Genomic DNA, 24,651 nt, shown 5'->3' with positions numbered 1-24,651 from the left:
ATTTTACTAAGATGTACTAGAATGTACTGATATGTACTAGAATGTACTGGGTTGTACTGGGATGTACTAGAATGTACTAGAATGTACTGTGATGTACTAGAATGTACTGGGATGTACTAGAATGTACTGGGATGTATTAAAATATACTGGGATGTACTGACATGTACTATAATGTACTGGGATGTACTGAGATGTACTGTGATGTACTAGAATGTACTGGTATGTACTATAATGTTCTGGGATGTACTAGAATGTACTGGGATGTACTAGGATGTACTAGAATGTACCGAGATGTACTAGGATGTACTAGAATGTACTGGGATGTACTGGGATGTACTAGAATGTACTAAGATGTACTAGAATGTACTGGGATGTACTAGAATGTACTGGGATGTACTAGAACGTACTGGGATGTACTAGAATGTACTGGGATATACTAGAATGTACTGAGATGTACTAGAATGTACTCGGATGTACTAGGATGTAATGGGATGTACTAGAATGTACTAGATATGTACTAGAATGTACTGGGATGTACTAGAATGTACTAGAATGTACTAGAATGTACTGGGATGTACTAGAATGTACTGGGATATACTAGAATGTACTGGGATGTACTATAATGTACTAGAATGTACTAGAATTTACTAGAATGTACTGGGATGTACTAGAATATACTGGGATGTACTAGAATGTACTAGAATTTACTAGAATGTACTAGAATGTACTAGAATATACTGGGATGTACTAGAATGTACTAGGATGTACTAGAATGTACTGGGATATACTAGAATGTACTGGGATGTACTATAATGTACTATAATGTACTAGAATTTACTAGAATGTACTGAGATGTACTAGAATATACTAGAATTTACTAGAATGTACTGGGATGTACTAGAATATACTGGGATGTACTAGAATGTACTAGAATGTACTACAATGTACTAGAATGTCCTAGAATGTACTAAAATGTACTGGGATGTACTAGAATATACTGGGATGTACTAGAATGTACTAGAATGTACCAGAATTTTCTAGAATGTACTGGGATGTACTAGAATATACTGGGATGTACTAGAATGTACTAGAATGTACTAGAATTTACTAGAATGTACTGGGATGTACTAGAATATACTGGGATGTACTAGAATGTACTACAATGTACTACAATGTACTAGAATGTCCTAGAATGTACTAGAATGTACTGGGATATACTAGAATGTACTGGGATGTACTATAATGTACTAGAATGTACTAGAATTTACTAGAATGTACTGGGATGTACTAGAATATACTGGGATGTACTAGAATGTACTAGAATGTACTAGAATGTACTAAAATGTACTGGGATTTACTAGAATGTACTGGGATGTACTAGAATGTACTAGAATGTACTAGAATGTACTGGGATGTACTAGAATGTACTGGGATATACTAGAATGTACTGGGATGTACTAGAATGTACTAGAATGTACTAGAATTTACTAGAATGTACTGGGATGTACTAGAATATACTGGGATGTACTAGAATGTACTAGAATGTACTAGAATGTACTAGAATGTACTAAAATGTACTGGGATTTACTAGAATGTACTTGTACTAGAATGTACTAGAATGTACTAGAATGTACTGGGATGTACTAGAATGTACTGGGATATACTAGAATGTACTGGGATGTACTAGAATGTACTAGAATGTACTAGAATTTACTAGAATGTACTGGGATGTACTAGAATATACTGGGATGTACTAGAATGTACTACAATGTACTAAAATGTACTAGAATATACTAGAATGTACTAGAATGTACTGGGATGTACTAGAATATACTGGGATGTACTAGAATGTACTAGAATGTACTACAATGTACTAGAATGTCCTAGAATGTACTAAAATGTACTAGAATATACTAGAATGTACTAGAATGTACTGGGATGTACTAGAATATACTGGGATGTACTAGAATGTACTAGAATGTACTAGAATGTACTAGAATGTCCTAGAATGTACTAAAATGTACTAGAATATACTAGAATGTACTGGGATGTACTAGAATATACTGGGATGTACTGACATGTACTATAATGTACTGGGATGTACTGAGATGTACTGTGATGTACTAGAATGTACTGGTATGTACTATAATGTACTGGGATGTACTAGAATGTACTGGGATGTACTAGGATGTACTAGAATGTACCGAGATGTACTAGAATGTACTGGGATGTACTGGGATGTACTAGAATGTACTAAGATGTACTAGAATGTACTGAGATGTACTAGAATGTACTGGGATGTACTAAAATGTACTGGGATGTACTAGAATGTACTGGGATGTACTAGAACGTACTGGGATGTACTAGAATGTACTGGGATATACTAGAATGTACTGAGATGTACTAGAATGTACTCGGATGTACTAGGATGTAATGGGATGTACTAGAATGTACTAGATATGTACTAGAATGTACTGGGATGTACTAGAATGTACTAAGATGTACTAGAATGTACTGAGATGTACTAGAATGTACTGGGATGTACTAGAATATACTGGGATGTACTAGAATGTACTAGAATGTACTAGAATGTACTGGGATGTACTAGAATGTACTGGGATATACTAGAATGTACTGGGATGTACTATAATGTACTAGAATGTACTAGAATTTACTAGAATGTACTGGGATGTACTAGAATATACTGGGATGTACTAGAATGTACTAGAATGTACTAGAATTTACTAGAATGTACTAGAATGTACTAGAATATACTGGGATGTACTAGAATGTACTGGGATGTACTAGAATGTACTGGGATATACTAGAATGTACTGGGATGTACTATAATGTACTAGAATGTACTAGAATGTACTGAGATGTACTAGAATATACTAGAATTTACTAGAATGTACTGGGATGTACTAGAATGTACTAGGATGTACTAGAATGTACTAGAATGTACTACAATGTACTAGAATGTCCTAGAATGTACTAAAATGTACTAGAATATACTAGAATGTACTGGGATGTACTATAATGTACTAGAATTTACTAGAATGTACTGGGATGTACTAGAATATACTGGAATGTACTAGAATGTACTAGAATGTACTAGAATGTACTGGGATATACTAGAATGTACTGGGATGTACTAGAATGTACTAGAATGTACTAGAATTTACTAGAATGTACTGGGATGTACTAGAATATACTGGGATGTACTAGAATGTACTAGAATGTACTACAATGTACTAGAATGTCCTAGAATGTACTAAAATGTACTAGAATATACTAGAATGTACTAGAATGTACTGGGATGTACTAGAATATACTGGGATGTACTAGAATGTACTAGAATGTACTAGAATGTACTAGAATGTCCTAGAATGTACTAAAATGTACTAGAATATACTAGAATGTACTGGGATGTACTAGAATGTACTAGAATGTACATGGATATATTAGAATGTACTGCGATGTACTGAAGTTATTTATTTATTTATTTATTTATTTATTTATTTATTTATTTATTTATTTATTTATTTATTTATTTATTTATTTATTTATTTACTAATTTATATTTAATATTAATATTTATGGTTTATATGTAAATTTATGTTAATGGTATCTATATGTAAATTTATGTTAATGGTATCTTATTTGTGGCTGGGCATAGAAACTTCACTTCCGGGTTAAGTATTAAAGGGACATTCGGTGACTTAGAGGCTTATACGATTTCCATCAAATATGATTTTCATTTTCATATGATTCTTAATATTTTTTATGTTCCTTTTAGTTAAAAGGGGAGGGGCAAATACGGGGGAGGGCGGTATAGAAAATATTTTATTTACGTTTGAGGGTACCGAATTAGTAAATAAATATGATTTTCATTCAATATTGAATTTTATAGACAAAATGTTGAAATATCAGTATAAAACTGTCAGGAAAGGTTTCTCTCCAATGATAAGGGGCTGTGCAATAATCAGGAGGGTAACGGGCGCGGGCAGGGGCAAGAATTTTTTGATGAGTTGAGAAAAAAAAAGGGGGGGGGAGCTGGGGGGCAAGTAATTTTTGGCATACATTTAAATAAAATGCTCTAAAAAGGCTTACGAAAACAGTATGGACTTTAATGTGAAAAGTTTTCCTGCTCGGTGCGCTCACTCGCAACCGTAGTAGGTTTGCAAACTGGGATCCCAAAAATTGGGTATGTGCGAGAGGGGGTGGGGGACATTTTGACAGGCCGATAGGGGGAGGCAAGGAATTTTTGGCGGGCCATGGGGGGGGGGAGAAGTGATTTTTGGTGGGCCATTTGGAAATTTAAACCCAAGCTCAATGCACAGCGGAGCTGAGGGGCTCACACAATTTCACATACAATGCACAAAACCAAGCCCGTAGCCAGGGGGGTGCGGGGTGCCCCAAAAAGGCCCATTTGCGAGCGTAGCGACCGAAAAAAAGAGGTTTTTTATGCCTTTTTGGTCCAAAAATGTCCAAATCCACCCCCAGTCTTAACTGAAAAAAAAGTCTACTTTTCCAAAATCAGCAAATTAGGGGCTGTGCAATAATTATGAGCCGGGGGAATATCCAAACAGCTTGCCAAAAATCACTTGCCCTCCCTCTCAGCCTGCCAAAATTACTTGCCCCCCCTCTCGGCCTGCCAAAAAATGTATGCCCCCCCTGCACCTGCCAAATTTTTGGGATCCCAAGTTGCAAACCATAAATGGTCTAGATATACATGCTGCAAGAGCAGCAAGCATTTTATTTAAACGGCGCCCTGAATGTGTGCCAAAAATCACTTTCCCCACCCCCCCTCTTGGCTTGCTAAACCCCTTTTGGCTCGCCAAAATTTCTTCCCCCATAATTTTACCCTCCCACCAGTGTTCATAAATTGTTGTAAAGCCAAAAATACAATTTTCTAGGTACAAAAACGGTCAGAGCTTCAAGCCACATGCCAGACATCCTGGCACCAACTGCAAGTTTATTGACTTTACAGGACTGGCCATGCCATTTTGCTCCAGTAGCCATAGGTGCTCTGATTTCAACAACAGACATGTCTAGAACTGGGGTTGGTATATCATTGATGCCACTAACCAGGCCTGTAAGTAGGGGAAGAGTGAGGGGGATGGATCCCCCCATCACCAAATGCCAAAAAAACGATTATTTATAGCTCATTTTCGAACTCGCATCTTCCATCAAGGCATACAAATTACATAACTATGAGTATGTAGAATTTGTTTACAGAAATGCTGACAATAGTGGTCGCCCCAAAACAGCTAGAAGCCCAGCTGAACTTAATTTCAAAATTTTATTGTTTTATACTTATACGGATGCAAAAACTGTTCTCAGTTTTACCAATGGATATCTCAGGGATATGAGAAATTGAGTTTATTTAGAAGGTTATTTGAAAGAAATTTCATGACTTCATTTATAGATTTTAAAGAAATATCATATTACTATTAAGTTCATGTTAATTATAAATTCTTTTGTGTCAGTTCATGCACTAAAAGCATATCTACGCGATTCAAACTTGATATGCGCAAACATAATGGGAAAAGTGGCCCAACACATTTTTTGGACGATTTAATTAATCGGACATAACTTTTGAACCCAAGTAAAGAAACCAATCAAACGTCTTCTTTTAGCCACGATATTACTGATTGTATTGCATATAACATCTGTGCAATAACTCTTATAGTTTTCCCCTGAGAAGTCAAAAATGCAATTGTATAAATTTTATTGTTACACCCTGTACTAAGCCAGAATAAGGTTAATGAAAAACTGGAAGGGCTAAATTTATCAATAGATAATACCTCTGTCCCCTCAGTACTACTTGTACTGCTGCTCAAATGCATGGATTTTTCTTGAACTACATGTACACTCACTGTAATCAGGTTACTTAATTCATATTCATTTCATATTCTATTTATTTCTATCAAAATCACACACATATAAATAAAATTACACCAACAAGGCATAGAAAAAACACTTACTGTGTAATTTTTCTATAAATAAATCTCTATTTTAGCATGTTTAGCAAGCGTATTGACACATATTAAGTTACCCATTAAATGGTATTTTAAATTATACAGTTGCGTTAATTCCTCTCGTGTGCACATCAAAACTCAAGACATATTCTTTGTCATTTTCCATATTGCAACTGAAGAGTGTGGATGAATAAATAAATAAATAAATAACAATTTTCATATTAAAAATTTCTGTTGAGCACTTTCCAAACATTAACAAAGGTAATAGCGCCCTTGAAATGTGAAGGTGTTATCATAGAACAAGACCACCATCTCTCACTGCCAAGGTGAACGTCAACTAGACAATCATATAAGCTTTCTGCCTGCAATCTTCACACTATAAAGCGCGCTTCAGACTCCGAGTATTGTACGTACAATATTGTATGTACAATATGTACGTTATTTAATCTATTGCCATTCTATTTCCAGTAATGTTTAAGTTCTAACGAATGTTTGATGAAGAAAAATCGATAATATGTTGCATACAATATCTAGCAGAAATATATTTTGTTTAAAAATGTTTAAGTTCTAACGAATGTTTGATGAAGAAAAATCGATAATATGTTGCATACAATATCTAGCAGAAATATATTTTCGATTTTACGTCATCAAACATTCGTTAGAACTTAAACATTACTGGAAATAGAATGGCAATAGATTAAATAACGTACATATTGTACATACAATATTGTACGTACAATAAAAAGTCTGTATACTGCTTTATGGAAATCTCAAGTTCTTAAAAGCAAAAAACAAATCCACTAACCCTAACCCTACCCGTGGTTTTTTGGCTATCGGAAGGGAAAGAAGGAGCGAAAAAGGAGAGAAGATGAAGAAGAAAGTCACTTGGTACCCCGGGATTCGAACCTCGGACCCCTCGCATGCCCGCAGAAGATCCCCAGCATGTAGCTACACAGGTGGCGTTGGCGCCGACCAGCGATTCCCTGGGTATATATGACTTGGTCTGATTGCATCATCAAGTCCCGTGGAATGCATGCACACAGAGTGGTTTTAATAGTGAGCTTTAGTGAGTCCTAGTTGGGTTAGGGTTAACTAGAGCAGGTGTTCTCAACAGTTTTTTACTGGGAGGGCAACATATAGTTAATTTCATGGGCCAGCATAACTCCCACTGTGAATTTCTTGGATAGTGGATAGAGCTTAAGGCCCACTTTATATGGCCCCTGGAGGGGTTTCAGTGGCATTCTTGGCAGTTCTTCGTGGGCTGTTTCAAACTCAGCGAGACCAATAAATATTGCCCGTAAAGCATAAAATTTGATCATTATCATTATTTTGTTTTGGGTCTAATTATTTTCACACACTTTGATTCATCACAACATAATAATGTAATTGTTCTTCAAACACCTCAAAGCCGTTCTATGCATTCTTTTTGTGGTGTTATAATGGTCCACATTTTGTGACACTTTCTAGAGAGCTCAACAAAGGGGTTAGCATTCTTCATGTAATTCTTACATGCAGTTAGAGTACCACAGATGGCTTTCCTATGTCCTTACTTTGTACAGGGTTACCAAATTATGTTGTTCTGAATAGTCCTAATTTTGACTGCAGATTTGTGCATCATAATTTGTGTTCTCATAAAACCTCCTTATATCTTTTAAACACATCTACTTGATGTGGTATCTGTTTTGATTGGTCTTACTCTTTGCCTGATAACTTATGACACTATTCAGTATCGAAGTTACGTAATGTTACTATGTCAGCGGGATCACGCGCTAGAATAATGAACCACGATCGAAATGATCACCACATAAAGTATATGGCACTCGAAGGCATACCAAAGTAGCGTGATCCGGTAACCAAGAGAATTACGTAACCACTTCGATGCTGAATTGATTGCCTTGCTTCAGATGTGCATACCTAACACTAGGTGACCTGCATAATCTTGCTTCCTTCTGCTGTATGTTTAACAACATTTGCCATGTTATGGATTTTGTGAAGCATGGCCAAGCTTTGAACAGAGCTACCAGACATGTGGTCTTGGTATAAATGGTTTTGGCCCTTTCTCCAGTTTGTCTGTAGTTTGTAAAGATATGGAAAACAACATGCTTGCAAGAGTTACTGATGTAGTGTTCCAAACAGGAATTACTTGATGTGGTACGTAGTCAGCAATCTGCCACCAGTGACTGTCATCACATTATTTACTTGCTGCCATCCAAAATCTCTTATATTTCTTCTCATGTCTATGAATATGCCTCCGACAGAATTGTGCATCAGCAATGTATATCTTGCAGTATTTACATTCAAAACAAGATATCTGCTTCTTCTTGAGAAACTTGGTGTTAATTGTGCGTTTAAGATAAACCCATTTCATGCTAGGATGAGATATGACTTGGGGAGTGAAAGACTGGGGGTTACTTACTGGTGCCTTGTGAATGTCCTTGCTTACTGTGCTCATACTTTGCACATACTTAACTAGAGCATCCTGAATTCTCTTGCTATTGCTACCATCTTTCAGGTTGCTTGTGGTGCTATTACAAGATATCATAAATGTTTTGACCTGAATTCCCTTGCCTGAATCTAACGGCTTTGTGTAGGTTAGATATAAGTTGCCATTGATATATTTATAAGAGATAGGCATGGTTAGTACAGCATTGCCAGATTTAGTGTTCAAAGTGGTCTTGTCTTTGCTTGCAACATGAATTTGATTAGCTGCATCTTCTGTCTGGCTACTAGTATGGATGGTGCTCTCTCTACCCTGTGTAGTACCTGTAGCCATATGGACAGTGGGTCTGGTTTCTAAACCATCCAAATTGATAACTGATGTGGCACTCTGCATTATTGATGCCATCCAAAATTTCCTATATTTCTGCTCATGTCTATGAATATGCCTCTGATAAAAGTGTTGACTAGTGATGTACATATGGCAATATTTACATTTGAAACAAGAAATCTGCTTCTCATTGCAAGCCCCCCTTTGCCGTTCATCACAGGTCCTAGCTGCATGTTTGTGATAATCCGATCCAATGTTAACACATGTGTTGGGAATTCTATTCCCTGCAGTGGTTATACACGTATTGTTGCTTGCATTGCACATGTGGTTTCTTACTGTATAGGTTGTGAGACTAGTTTCAGAACTACCAGAAGAAATAGGCATGCTATGCCTGAACGGATATGTGGTGTTGATGACCATCTTATTCTTTTCTCTCTCTCTTCTTCTAGATTTTCTTTTTTCCTTTTTCTTTTTTTCCTTTTTTCTTTTTTTCTTGCCTTCATCATCATTTTGGTTACTTGATGAAATTTTGAAGATACTTGATGTGTACCTCTTCCTAGGACCTCCTGCGCGAACATGCTGTTTGAAGCCCTGTGTTAAAGATCCATTAACTCCTTTTTGTATATTCTCTCTACAAATTTTCCGAAACTGTTCAGGATCTGAAAATTCAGAAGCTAGCACTCTGCATTCCCAAGGTGGGGCTTTTTCTACTTGAGTTAAGAAATAGTCACTTTGAGGGTCAGGTACCATCCATACTATTTGCTCTTTAAGGAGACAAATGTAATGTTTGATGAACTTCTCAAGGCGTTCTGTATGTATTAGATTTATACAGTTTTCATGACATATTGCTTCAAACACAAGCAAATATTGTTTTTCCTTAGACAAATCCTTGTTTTGTATGATAATGCCTAGAATAATGGAACGCTTTAGAAACACTATAGTCTCTGACTCGTTGGAGGTAGATATATTTCCAGTCGACGCAAACCTCTTTGGTGAACTACCAGAACAATCTGTAATGTAATGGAACAAAAGATACAGTAATTATGAGGATAGAACTTTTTTTCTTGTTCTCTCTAATTGATCATTTTCAAGTGTAAAACATTCACCCTAAAACCTTCACAATGATTCAAATTTACTGTTTCTGTAAAACAAGGCGGTTCTCGAACCATGAGTCTCGCCTGCTTTCGCGACCACCTGCTTTCGCGATTACTTTTGGTACAAGTAAATGAACCTGCAACAAGCCATGGTGATTTGCCTGTTCAATTGGAGCTTGATTGGATCAATATTGAAATTTGACCTTTGACCCCTACATTTTGGTGGTTCTCGGTTTGGGCACGATTACATGGCTGATGGTGACTACCCACTAAGTCTCATACCCATCTAACAGTTTTTACTAATTTGACCTCAGATGACCCTGGTGACCCCAAAATGACCTTCCAAAAATTGGGCTCTAAATGTTGACTTTACCCACCAAGTTTCATTCCCATACAAAGGTTTTTATTAATTTAACCTCAGATGACCCCTGAGTGACCGCAGATGACCTTGAAATGACCGTCCAAAAATTTGGCTCTAAATGATGACTGTACCCACCAAGTTTCATGCCAATGTGACAATTGTTAGTAACTCAGATGACCCCTGAATGACCTCGGATGAGCTTAAAATTACCATCCAAAAATTTGGCTTTAAATGTTGACTGTACCCACCAAGTTTCATGCCCAGATGAGGTTTTAGTAATTAGACCTCAGATGACCCCTGGGTGACCCCGGATAACCCCAAAATGACCTTCAAAATTGGCTCTAAATGTTCACTGTGCCCACCAAATGTCATGCCCATACAACAGTTTTCAGTAATTTGACCTCATATGACCCTTGGTGACCCTGAAATGACCTTCCAAAAAATTGACTCTAAATGTTGACTGTACCCACCAAGTTTCATGCCCATACAACAGTTAGTAATTTGACATCATATGACCCTGGGTGACCCCAAAATGACCTTCCAAAAATTTGACTCTAAATGTTGACTGTACCCACCAAATTTCATGCCCATACACCAATTTTCAGTAATTTGACCTCAGATGACCCCTTGGTGACCTTGGATGACCCCAAAATAACTTTCCAAAAATTTGACTCTAAATGTTGACTGTACCCACCAAGTTTCATGCCCACATGACAGTTTTTAGTAATTTGACCTCAGATGACCCTTGGGTGACCTTGGATGACCCCGAAATTACCTTCTGAAACATTGACTCTAAATGTTGACTGCACCCACCAAGTTTCATGCCCATATGACAGTTTTTAGTAATTTGACCTCAGATGACCCCAGGGTGACCTCGGTTGACCCTGAAATGACCTTCTGAAAATTTGACTCTAAATGTTGACTGTACCCACCAAGTTTCATGCCCATACACCAATTTTCAGTAATTTGACCTCAGATGACCCCTGGGTGACCTTGGATGACCCCAAAATTCCCGTCCAAAAATTTGGCTCTAAATGTTGACTGTACCCAATGCCCATTCGACAGTTTTTAGTAATTTGACCTAAGATGACCCCTGGGTGACCTCGGATGACCCTGAAAAGACCTTCCGAAAATTTGACCTCTAAATGTTGACTGTACCCACCAAGTTTCATGCCCATCGACAGTTTTAGTAATTTGACCTCAAATGACCCCTTGGTGACCTTGGATGACCCTGAAATGACCGTCCGAAAATTCTACCTGTACCCACCAAGTATTGTGCCCATAAAACACTATTTTAGTAATTTGACCTTAGATGAACCATGGATGAGATAGTATTTATTCGATCATCTAAAATAGGCCCAGCTTATATAAATACATTCCTTGCGTATTTATTTTTCATTTATTTATTTATTTATTTATTGTGCGAATGGGTCTGAGAAGTTGTAGACCTATAGGCCTATTATAAAACTACACATTTATTTTCAATTTGTTATTTCGTTTTGTTTGTTGAATACAAACTATGACATTTGGACATAAAGGACATTTGGAAACAAAAGAACTTTTGTAAAACAATCAGGTTACAGAAACAATTCTTGTAAAGTCACTGTATCTGAAAATGTCATTGTTTAAGAAATATGTCAAGCGAATGCTGATATTCTTGGGAAGGAATGATGGTATTAAACAAAACTCAATTTACATTGTAAACCAGTTGAAATAAGAACGAAATCCATAATTTTAATGTCATTGTTTAAGAAAAAATAATGCTCAGAATAATGTTATGCATAAAACGTAATCTCGCCATATAATTTTGTGTAACAAAAACCGGTGGACCATCAACACCTATCTAATAACCGGAACGGTATAACAATTGAAATGGCAGGACATTGGTGGACAGATTGTTTTGCTAAATTGGATAGGGTCTATGCCCTAAGTTGAGAATGGACCGTCCCACTTGATTTGTAAAAAGGTCGCGAATCCTTTTGGTGGACCCAAGTAACTGCCTTAAGTGAGGCAAAATTGAAAAGAAATGGGGTTTTTACTTGAACTTTGGAATTTGAAAAGTATAAATCATGTTAGGTCTAAGGCTGTGCTAACACTTTTCTTTGATGACTTTGGCCACAATTTTTATTTTTTCAAATATCTTAAAAATTCAAGAATCTAAGCTAATTGAACAGACAGTAATACAAACTTGTTCTGTCTGGGGTCAAGATGCACCCACCCACCAAGTTTGAAGAATGTGCGACCCCTAGTCTCTGAGAAAAAAGGTTTTTGCATGTTATGCATAAATTATGCAAATTAGGTACTTAATTACCATATTTTGCGCTGAAAATCAAATCAGGTCAAGATCCTCTGGTGATGCTACCCCCTACCATGTTTCATCATCATAGGGCTAGGGTTCTTCCGGATCCCCAAATACAACGCCACAAGGCGGATTTCTTCAGATTTCCAACCATATTTGTAGAAGCGTTCCGCATAAATTATGCAAATTAACAACTAAATGCACATACTTTTCGCTGAAAAACTAATCAGGTGATCAGCAGGTGTGTATCATTCCTGTCACCAGGTTTCGTTACTATGCACCCAATGGATCATCAAATAGTCTGTCCACATCAATTTGCCCTGATTTTCGCATAAATTATGCACATTAGCTATGTTAATTTGCTAATTTTTTACCGAAAACATACGATTGCGGAGCAAACTTGGATACCCTTCCTCCCACCAAGTAGCGTCCCCGTAGGTCTTACGGTTCCCCAGATACAACTCCGGACCAACACACATACATCCACCCCTCCACCCCCCCCCACACACACGGACAGACAGAAATAGTGATTAGTGAAGTCCCATCCTGAACAAAGTTCAGGCGAGACAAAAATGCACTGTAGCAGGCTTGATAAAGTCTAACCGTGGATGCAGCAAGCCGCGATTTTACGGGTAATTTTCATTACTTAAACGCGGAGCACGGACGCGATGCAACCGGTAGAAAGCGCGGTAGTGTTCCAGGCCTACGCGATGGCACGTTAATGGTGGCTTCCATAGTTTTATTACTTTTTATATAGAGTGACACTTCCCAATCTTATTTATTCCCTGGTCAATGTTGATAAGTCAACAAATTATTTCTTAAACACTGCTTTCTAGAAACTGTCAAAAGTCACAATGTAAATATTCATGGGATGCTTCAATTAGCCAATCAGAGCCCTACTTATATTTCACGGGATGCTTCAATTAGCCAATCAGGGTCCTTCACTTTAATCTTTCACACAGGTGGGGGGAGGTGTTAAATTTAAAATAAAAGTCGCCCATTCAGGTAACCCAATTTGAAATTCACATGAGAATACATTTCAATGAAAAAAAGGAAAATTTTGAAAAAATGCTTAAAATACATGGCAAAAAAGCTCAAAACGGGCTAAAAAAAGTGGAAATTTGGGCAAAAAAAAGCTATTCCTTTAAAAATAAGGAAACTTCTCACGCCTGTAGAATAGCCTGATACTAACCTGTGTGGTTTCTCTGGTGCAATATCAGATTGCTACTTTTTCTGAATCCTTTGTTGCATATGTCACATTTAAATGGTTTCTCTCCTAGGAATTAAAAACAAATAAATGATTCACATCTGTATAAGGCAATAGAAACAAATCGATGCTTGGTCGATCCTTGTTATTTATTAAATCAATTAATTGACTATTGTTAATTGTGATAACATATGAATCTTAGTATGTATTGATATTGACCAATATAAATTTAGCATTAATTCTTATTAATTAGTTGTTAATTCATTAATAACAAGCATCAAAGCAGAATAGACGATTGATCCAATGATCGATCAAATTTGATTCTGGTGCCTAACAGAAAAGAAAACATGGGATATAAATAACATAAGCCAAACAGGACAGAGTTCCCAGCCAGGAATCACAAAAACCCATGCCCAGCAGAGCCAACATTTTGGGAAACAAAAACACTGCCATATTCTGCCCAGTGATTGCAAGGGACAGATATGATATAAGGGACCCCTAAAAAGAACCTGCACGCTACGCCTTGTCTGATGACTACCATATGTGACCTGCTACCACGAAATGAGAATAAAGTTGATAGTTTTGGGACATCCTGGCTGCCGAGATGATGTCCTTTGTTTGCCATGTACCTGTACAAACCGGCAGTATGTCCTTTGTGAATGGAGGTCCCTGGAAATGTTAATATCCCTGCTCCTTGGATAACTCATTCCCTACTTGATATTCTTTGCTTCACAGGCACCTGTTCAAGCCAATGGTATGTCCTTTGTGAATGAAGGTAAAGAAGTGTATTTATAAACGAGAACAAAGATGGATAACTTCCGTTTTAGAGTCATTTAGCATTAACTTATTGCACACAGGCTGCCCATGCTTTGATATCAGACACACATTTCTCAAGCTTATTTATACCATGGAGATGCTTTGATGGATCTAAAACCAGATACAGTTGTGTATCGTCCGCATATATCATGTGACTCAAACCGTGGGCTGCAATTATGTCACCTATAGGTGCCGTATACATGGTGAAAATAAGGGGGCCACATACTGAGCCCTGTGGGACACCTTCATCAAGTGGGTATTCGTCAGATAAAATACCATTGATATCAATGCACTGAGTACGGCCTTGTACATATGAAGAAAACCACTTCAGGGCAGTATCTGTGATGCCGTAGCGTTGACACAAGCGCCGAATAAGAATATTATGATCGATTGTGTCAAACGCAGCTGAGTAATCGAGTAATATCAACACAGCTTCTTGATGTTTGTCTAGTTATGTCTACTGCCCGAAGTAAGTCCGTCTGCACACGTAGCAAGGCCGTCTCAGTGCTATAAAATTTGTGATAGGCTGACTGCATCGGTGAATGCAGGTTATTCTTATCTCGGTAAGCATGAAGTTGAGAAGAGGCTGTCCTCTCAATGGGTTTGAACAAAAACTTCAGGTTTGAGATAGGTCTATAATTTTTCAGCTCTTCATGATCAAGGCTGGATTTCTTAAGCAGTGGGATGACTCACGCAACTTTAAGCCCCGATGGCATTTCTCCTGTCAACAAAGAAGTGTTTACCAAACGTGTTATAGTAGGAAGAACAGCTTCCAAACATTGTCTGAGAAGAACAGTGGGTATTGGGTCCAAAGGGCAAAATTTTGCAGCAGACCCGGTGATGGTCTTAGCGACTGTGTCCTCCGTAACAGCACTGAAAGATCTAAAACTACTGCAGCAAGAGTTGTGTATGTCAACCGATATATATCCCAAGTAGAGAATGAGTTATCCAAGGAGCAGGGATATTAACATATCTAAGGAAGGGATACTTGCATACCTGTATGAGTTCTTTCATGTAATTTACAGTTGATGCTTTGAATGAAGCCTTTGGGATGAGGACATTAAAGCCAGGGGAAGTATATATCCCAAGTAGGGAATGAGTTATCCAAGGAGCAGGGATATTAACATTTCTAAGGAAGGGATACTTGCATACCTGTATGAGTTCTTTCATGTAATTTACAGTTGCTGCTTTGAATGAAGCCTGTGGGATGAGGACATTAAAGCCAGGGGAAGTATATATCCCAAGTAGGGAATGAGCAGGTGGTGTATGACGTGCATTCCCTAAATTCAGTAAATTTTCATCGTCAACCGTGTAATTGAATGGGATTATTTTGAAATTTTAAAACGCTTGGAATATCACAAACAAATAGGCCTATGTTGATAAATAATATAAATACAAGCTAAAACCGTTGGGGTTCGATAATGAACCCCACAAAACATACCGAGTATATGGAAAATGCCATACGGCCGGGCGGTTTCACGAGTTGCCGGCTCGATCATGTCATCCGCCGCCTGGGAATGAGTTATCCAAGGAGCAGGGATATTAATATTTCTAAGGAAGGGATACTTGCATACCTGTATGAGTTCTTTCATGTAATTTACAGTTGCTGCTTTGAATGAAGCCTTTGCCACAATGACTACAAGTGTAGGGTCTCTCTCCTGCAAAGAAAAATTGAGGGAATGAAACAATACACACAATTGGTTAAGTACATAATATAATCATAAAAGTAATCAATCCAAACAGAGCTTTCAGATCCCTTAGCTCTTTTAAGCTTAATCCCTTTCAGCCCTGCTATTCTTACCACATCCCTGATTGGCTCAGTACAAAATATAGACTATATACCTCATCTAAAGATTCCCGCTATCTGATTGGTTAAAAGCGCGGGCATATTTTTGTTTATGCCCGCAGAAGTAACTATTTCCCGGGCATAGTTCTGTGTGTGCTTTGTTCCCAGCGTAAAATGATTACGCACAGGTTAATGTTTTCGCACGCTATAATTACGCGGAAAATCACAGATTGTAATATGTGCCGTTCGCATTGAAACTATTAATTTCTCTTCCCAAAATCGATGCTTTTAATCAAACAGATGACAAGAATCTTAAGATTTGGTATATAAAACAAATATTGACTGCTTTTTATTCGGGGCATGATTGAAATTATAGGCCCAAGGTGATCTCAAAACCATGACTATGCCCCGAGGCTACCCTCATAGCAGTCAATATTTGTATACTATATTTTAGAATTTGAATGGACGCATGGGCGTTTGATACATACGTTTGGAAATCCCAAGCTCTCTATTGTATATGTAAATGTGTCGCTAGTCATGACTTATGAGTCTGCTGGGTTACGCTGCTGCTTATTTTTCTTTTGTTCATGTAGAAAATAATACGAAGCCACCAAAAGCCGAGAATGAATGCACAATATCAAAAGTTTTATATTCAAATCATGCAATATATAAATGGGGTACATTTTCAAGATTTTGTACGCTTTGGACTTCAGATTGAAGGGTCCGCAAAGTGTGTGAACACGTAAATATGTGTGATTTGTGCATTAAAGTCTACCCCTAACCGCACCCATCCCATAAGACTTGTGTTTACCCCATCCTACCCCTAACCGCACCCATCCCATAAGACTTGCGTTTACCACATCCTACCCCTAACCGCACCGATCCCATAAGACTTGTGTTTACCCCATCCTACCCCTAATCACACCCATCCCACAAGACTTGCGTTTACCCCATCCTACCCCTAACTGCACCCATCCCATATAACTTGCGTTTACCCCATCCTACCCCAAACCGCACCCATCCCATAAGACTTTGTGTTTACCCCATCCTACCCCTAACCGCACCCATCCCATAAGACTTGTGTTTACCCCATCCTACCCCTAACCACACCCATCCCATAAGACTTGCGTTTACCCCATCCTACCCCTAACCGCACCCATCCCATAAGACTTGTGTTTACCCCATCCTACCCCTAACCGCACCCATCCCATTAGACTTGTGTTTACCCCATCCTACCCCTAACCGCACCCATCCCATAAGACTTGTGTTTACCCCATCCTACCCCTAACCGCACCCATCCCATAAGACTTGCATTTACCCCATCCTACCCCAAACTGCACCCATCCCATAAGACTTGTGTTTACCCCATCCTACCCCTAACCACACCCATCCCATTAGACTTGTGTTTACCCCATCCTACCCCTAACCTCACCCATCCCATAAGACTTGTGTTTACCCCATCCTACCCCTAACCGCACCCATCCCATAAGACTTGCATTTACCCCATCCTACCCCAAACTGCACCCATCCCATAAGACTTGTGTTTACCCCATCCTACCCCTAACCACACCCATCCCATTAGACTTGTGTTTACCCCATCCTACCCCTAACCTCACCCATCCCATAAGACTTGTGTTTACCCCATCCTACCCCTAACCACACCCATCCCATAAGACTTGTGTTTACCCCATCCTACCCCTAACCACACCCATCCCATAAGACTTGTGTTTACCCCATCCTACCCCTAACCTCACCCATCCCATAAGACTTGTGTTTACCCCATCCTACCCCTAATCACACCCATCCTATAGACCTTTTCCGTAATTGCCCACCTTTCACTGTAGATGGGGTCAACATCAATATCACGTGACAAACAATATCGAAAGCGAGGGCAAAGTCCATGTTTACCCCATCTACGGTGAAAGGTTGGCAATTACGGAAAAGGTCTACAAGACTTGTGTTTACCCCATCCTACCCCTAACCGCGCCCATCCCATAAGACTTGTGTTTACCCCATCCTACCCCAAACTGCACCCATCCCATTAGACTTGTGTTTACCCCATCCTACCCCTAACCTCACCCATCCCATAAGACTTGTGTTTACCCCATCCTACCCCTAACCGCACCCATCCCATAAGACTTGTGTTTACCCCATCCTACCCCTAACCGCACCCATCCCATAAGACTTGTGTTTACCCCATCCTACCCCTAACCTCACCCATCCCATAAGACTTGCGTTTACCCCATCCTACCCCTAACCTCACCCATCCCATAAGACTTGTGTTTACCCCATCCTACCCCTAACCGCACCCATCCCATAAGACTTGTGTTTACCCCATCCTACCCCTAACCGCACCCATCCCATAAGACTTGTGTTTACCCCATCCTACCCCTAACCGCACCCATCCCATAAGACTTGTGTTTACCCCATCCTACCCCTAACCTCACCCATCCCATAAGACTTGCGTTTACCCCATCCTACCCCTAACCGCACCCATCCCATAAGACATACGTTTACCCCATCCTACCCCTAACCGCACCCATCCCGTAAGACTTACGTTTAGATTCCTGCTGCTGGGTATTCATGGGATTATTCTGAAGTGGATCATGCCAGTTGCCCATAGGTGGGAGTGCAGTTGACAGACTCTGAAGATGTGCATGCTGCTGCTGCTGATGATGATGTGGCTGATGCTGTTGCTGCTGCTGCTGCTGATGATGATGGTGAAGATGCTGTTGGTGCTGTAGTTGATGGTGATGTTGCTGGTGGGGTTGTTGTTGGTGCTGGACCATGGGTTGGTGATACGATGTGTAGGTGGAAGTGGTGACTGAATTGGAAAAAAAACACACCATTGAATCAAGCAAGGATAGCATTAGAATAGCAGGTTTGAACTGTGCTCTGAAAAAGTAGAGCACATTGAGAAATAAATAGCCCAATTTGTTTAATGTGGCCGTCCACCACAAATGGGCTGTAATTGTCGGCATTTTCACTTTTTGAAATTGGACAGGCAACTTTTCCTCAAAATAAGATTTACAATGATATATTACATGGCAGCTGGCACTGTTGCTTGTTTGCAGGCCTTATATTAAGTATGCTTGGACCAGGAGCTAAAATGAGCTCCTGGTCCAAAAGATGGCTCCTGGTCCTATAGTTTGTAGTGTAAAATACTGGACACACCAGGAGCCAAAACTTGGCAACCATGGGGTAAAAAGAGCCTGGGTGCCTGCTTAATACAGGGTGTAACAATAAAATTTATACAATTGCATTTTGACTTCTCAGGGAAAAACTAAAAGAGTTATGGCACAAATGTTTTATGCAATACAATCAGTAATATCTTGGCTAAAAGAAGACGTTTAGTTGGTTTCTTTACTAGCTTGGGTTCAAAAGTTATGTCCGATTAATTAAAACGTCCAGAAAACATGTTGGGCAACTTTTGCCATGTTTGCGCACATCAAGTTTGTACCCGTAAATATGCTTATCGTGCATTAAACATCAAAGAACTGACACAAGAATTATAAGTCGTGTTTCTTCATTAACATGAACTTATAATGATCATATGATCTTTCTTTAAAATCTTTAAATGAATTCATGAAATTTCTTTCAAATTATCTTATAAATAAAGTAATTTCTCATATCCCTGAGATATCGTTGGTAAAACTGAGAACAGTTTTTGCATCCATAGGTACAAAACAATAGGATTTTGAAATTAAGTTCAGCTTGGCTTCTACAATCCAGGAAAAAAAGAGTTGGCACACTTGCACTAAACAATGGAAATGCGTGCCCTATTAAAATTGGGGAGGTGAGTGAAACATGCATGCAATATATGTGAAGTACAGACTCCCCCTTATATCTCACCTTCCCCACTCCCCATCTTTCAATGTTGGAGGGTCTCACGGACCTGTTGACAACATGGCTTGGTCCAACATTGAATTGGGGGAGCTGGGGCAGAGATATACCAAAAGACAGGCAAAGTGTGCCAACCATTTTTCATGGATTGTAGCTGTTCTGGGGCTTACCACTATTGTATTTCTGTTAACAAATTCCACATACTTCTCATAGTTATATGTAATTGTATGCCTTGATGGAAGACATGAGATTGGAAAATGAGCTATAAACTATAGCTAACAATCTTATGGTTTCTGCTTGACTCCGTGTGATACCGAATGTCACAACCATAAAAACACGCTCTTCCAACGTGAATTGGGGTTGAAGTTGTTGAGCTGCAGCCACGATTTCTAGTAAATGAGGTTGTTATGTCAGTGATTAGTTGTGACTTTCAAAAACTCAAGGAGATTATTCTATTATGTAATCATTTCTAGCACTTCGAATACCCCATTGTTTAGAACTACCTATCATAAGAGCATCGTCCATGGTTCCAACTCTATTCAGTCACTTTTGTAACAGTTTAGATAAAAGTGGCCCAAGCGGTTTTAAGACTAGGTTACATAATTGGCCATATCTTCACTTTTATACCGTCGATTTTATTGAAACAAAGCTTAGCTGGTGGCTAAAGAAATTATCTTGATAGACATATAAATATCAAATCACAAAATAAGCGTCATACATGTGTCATTCTATTTTCAAAATTGTACAAATTTTATTGTTACACCCTGTATAAGCCTTGCTTGTTTGCAAGGTAGTAAAAATCAGCAAGAGTTGGAAACTCCTTTGTTTTCTATTGTTTTTGAGATGTTCTATGGATTATATCTCAAAAAAACTCTGCTGACATTACATCCCATTTGTAGTAGGTGGTCACATAGTATTATTAGTACCATGGACATATGATTTGAACTCAAGGCAGTTCCTAACTGCATCACAGATTAGAGTCAAGCCCAAAAAGAAAAAAAAACCTGCACCATGTTAACCCTAGTTTAAGCCATGTTAACCCTAGTTTAAGCCATGTTAACCCTGGTTTAAACCATGTTAACCCTGGTTCAATGCATATTAACCCTGGTTCAAGCCATGTTTACCCTGGTTTAAGCCATGTTAATCCTGGTTTAAGCTGTGTCGGCATGTTGCTCATGGAGGGCAAAATGGTTACTTCCGGATTATAAACTCCTCAACGAAAGTTTGGAAAGTTTTTTCAAGCATCTGTATCTCCAATTATTTGTGACATATTCATATCGTGTTGCATATCACTGGATAGCTACAATACTCCCCTTTACAATGACACCCCATTTGAAACAACAACATTTTTCACGGCTGAGTACACGCCTTGTGAATGTAGTGGGGTCTCAAAATGAATTTGCCAGTATATTGTGGTATACCACTGTCACCGGGGGTTTTCTTCAGAATGGCAGGCGACAAGAGAGTACGAATCCAGCATAACCCTAACCTAACTAAACCCTAAAATACATACGCCAAATAATTTCGACCCCCTAAAACCGACTTACCGAGGATTGCCTCATAATGAATAATAAATGGATTTATCATCATCATTCATGTTGTAGGTATGCCAGGTGAATTCAAATTTTTCATTTTAAATTTCAATTTGCAGTTTAAACATTTTTTTTTTTTTTTTTTCAATTTGTTTATAATTTATTTCAATATTTCCACAAAAATTCACAAATAAATTTTTCCTTACAGTTGGCCTAGGCCTATAACAAAAAATCAGTTTTTGTTAGTTTTTTTATAATTTATTTCAGCATTAAACAAATAGAAAGAAAGGGGTGTAGAACCCCCTGAGCCATCTTTTAATTTTTTTCTTTTTTTTAAAAACTTTTTTCAATTTTTGTTAGTTTTTTATAATTTATTTAAGCTTTTCCCAAAAATTCCAAAATAAAGGGGGGTATAGAACCCCCTCAAATCAACTTTAAATTTTTCTTCCGCTTTTTTTTTTTTTTTTTTTAATTTTTCAATTTTTTACAGTCTTTGTTGTTTTTTTAGAATTTCTTTCAGCATTTTCCAAAAATTTCAAAATAAAACGGGGTGTAGAACCCCCCTAAATCGATCGATTTTAAAATTCCATGTCCATGTGCGAGTCTCTCATCACCAAAAAAATCATATGGTCAAGTGAAGTATAGACAACATATTTATGTATTTCCTTGAGCAAGCGGTTACTTTTAAATTTCAATGTAAATTTGTATTGCCGGTTTAGGCCATTTTGGCTGACTAGCAAATGTGTTAAGTTCTGTTAACTGACGTTTCCCTCTCATTAACATGTTGGCTATACTCAAATGCAGCAAACCTTTGACGAGCGCGACTTCCGTGATGTTGCAAATTCGGCGCTAACAACGCGTACGGCGCACAGTTCATTCATAAATTTCCACTCAGCAACGTTATATCGCCTTAGCAGCCAATCAGAGACAAGTGCGTGCAACGCAGTAAATACGCGATGTATCCTTACAATACGCGCTCGTCAAAGGTTTACTGCATTTTAGTATAGCAGTGCCAGTGCACACTGTTGATAAGCTTAAATTAAAGTTAAACCGAATTGATGCAATACCAATGACTGATAATATGATAAAGAAACCATAAAATGTAAACTTAACTGAACTGAATCCTGTTGTCAGGATCTGTTGTTTTCATCATTGTAAAGTAAAAACAAAAATAATGTAAAATCTTTTTCCTTTTTAGACAATTTACGACGCGATGTTTACTGGCTCGGTCAGCTGGAAGTTTCACTTCCGGTTAATTAAGGGGGCACACCACTAAATAATCGTCCCATTGAAATACCCGTGAAAACACCAAAACACAAGAAAGTAAAATCGTTTTTCTATACTTAGTTCCGTAAGTTAGTTACAAAGTTGAGAAAATGTCATATGGATTTTCTTAAAGTATAAAGTCTGAAATTTAAAGGAGTATTTCGTGATCCTAGCATCCTCTATTTATGTCATTTTTCATTAGATATCCACGAAAAAACCTATTCCCAAAATTTCAGTTGCTTCCGATTTTGCGTTCGCGAGTTATGCATGATTATGTGTATTATACTGCTCCATAGACAATGCGTTGTAATTTCGTTCTGGTGCACCAGAACGAAATTCAAATTTCACGATATCTTTGCTAAACGAATTAATCTGCAAGAAATATTTTGTACATAAACATTATGTAGCCAGAGGTTTCCAGTGATATAAAAATCTCAACTTTTTTTGAGAAAAGTGGGGGATGAGGCTGTGGATCACGAAATGCCCCTTTAATAAAAAAATTTTTGTGACCAATCAGTAGTAGAACTTTTCAGGCCTTTTCTAGTTGTCTAAGTTAGAGAAGAGTGAGAGCGATCCTGACTCGCCATCAGCCCATCACTCACCTAAAATGATCCTGAGGAGAGCTTTTTATTACTCGCCTACATTTGGTGTAATACTAAAAATACAAGTGATTAAAATCACTCGCCTACAGCTCACCTGACAAGTTTTGAGGAGAGTGATTTGTCACTCGCCAGCAATTTTCAAAAGACAAGCCTGACTATTGAACTCAGAGCTATGGACACCTGAACACCTTGTTTTACTGAACTGCCTCTCATCAATAGTGACCCCTTTTTTGTTTTCCTGTCACCACATGCACAAGACCCCCCCCTTTTCCACACATTTTGAGAAATTTCTGATAATCGCTCACTGACCCCATTTTTTCATTAATTTTCGTCAAATTTTGATAAATTTTTGAGAATTTTGTATTAACCTTTATATCTTGATCCAAAATTTTTGCCAGTCTCACTGAATGACCCCCTTTTTGGTCACATTTTCCCCAGCCTCACGAAAAGGCCCCCTTTTTTGGACCTTCTCACTGAAAGGCCCTATGGTAGGCTCTCACCGAAAGACAGTTTCGAACTGCTGTGTCCACACCGCCCCGTCACTTCCAAAGTCCATTGCCAAATAAATGACCCATATACGGTAGGAACCTGCAGTCACAATCCATTGAAATTGCGTACTCCCGGGTGCATACTAGGCTTAAGGCTACTGTGGAGCGGAAAGCAATTTGTCAATCAACTCAATGAACTTTGACAACATGGGGCCGTAACCAGGAGTTTTTGCAGGGGAAATTTCTAAAAATTTGACCTTTTTACCAAATAAATTCCCAATGGCTTATATGAATGGTTAAACTTGAAAATTTGGACCATCTTCAATAAACATTTAAAAAATATCCCTTGATCCCAGTGCAAATTCCCTGATGCAACATTGATGAACATTTTGCATCATGTGCTCACTTTTTTTTTGGGGGGGGGGGCTGATTTTGAAAAAGTGGATTTTTTTCTCCAAAATTTGGACCTTTTGCACTGGGGTGGGGGCGGATTTTTAAAAACCTGGTTTTTTTTGCTCGCTATGCATCCCCCCCCAGGTTATGGGCCTGACACTATAAATACTATTGAAAGAGCCATTGGTACCTATCAGGGCACCGATAGCGCTA

At 38.4% G+C, this 24,651-nt stretch overlaps 1 protein-coding gene across 2 annotated transcripts; it reads right to left on the bottom strand.

Moving 5' to 3' along the window:
* Positions 1-7,875: 7,875 nt before the first annotated feature.
* On the bottom strand, positions 7,876-19,138 carry LOC140158593 (uncharacterized). 2 transcript variants are annotated; one of them, XM_072181744.1, is made up of 4 exons: positions 18,872-19,138; positions 16,103-16,186; positions 13,698-13,781; positions 7,876-9,761 (listed from the first exon to the last, which is right to left on the bottom strand). In XM_072181744.1, exons 1-4 carry the CDS (start codon positions 19,101-19,103, stop codon positions 8,176-8,178), a joined length of 1,986 nt encoding a protein of 661 aa, XP_072037845.1. In that variant the 5' UTR covers positions 19,104-19,138; the 3' UTR covers positions 7,876-8,175. The 2 variants fall into 2 exon arrangements, with proteins under 2 accessions (XP_072037845.1, XP_072037846.1); XM_072181745.1 differs by lacking the exon at positions 13,698-13,781.
* Positions 19,139-24,651: the final 5,513 nt, after the last annotated feature.

Source organism: Amphiura filiformis, chromosome 8 (genome assembly GCF_039555335.1).
Source record: "Amphiura filiformis chromosome 8, Afil_fr2py, whole genome shotgun sequence".
Lineage (NCBI taxonomy): Eukaryota > Metazoa > Echinodermata > Ophiuroidea > Amphilepidida > Amphiuridae > Amphiura > Amphiura filiformis.
The sequence above is the reverse complement of the archived record's forward strand: the minus strand, read 5'-3'. Positions and strand labels throughout refer to the sequence as shown.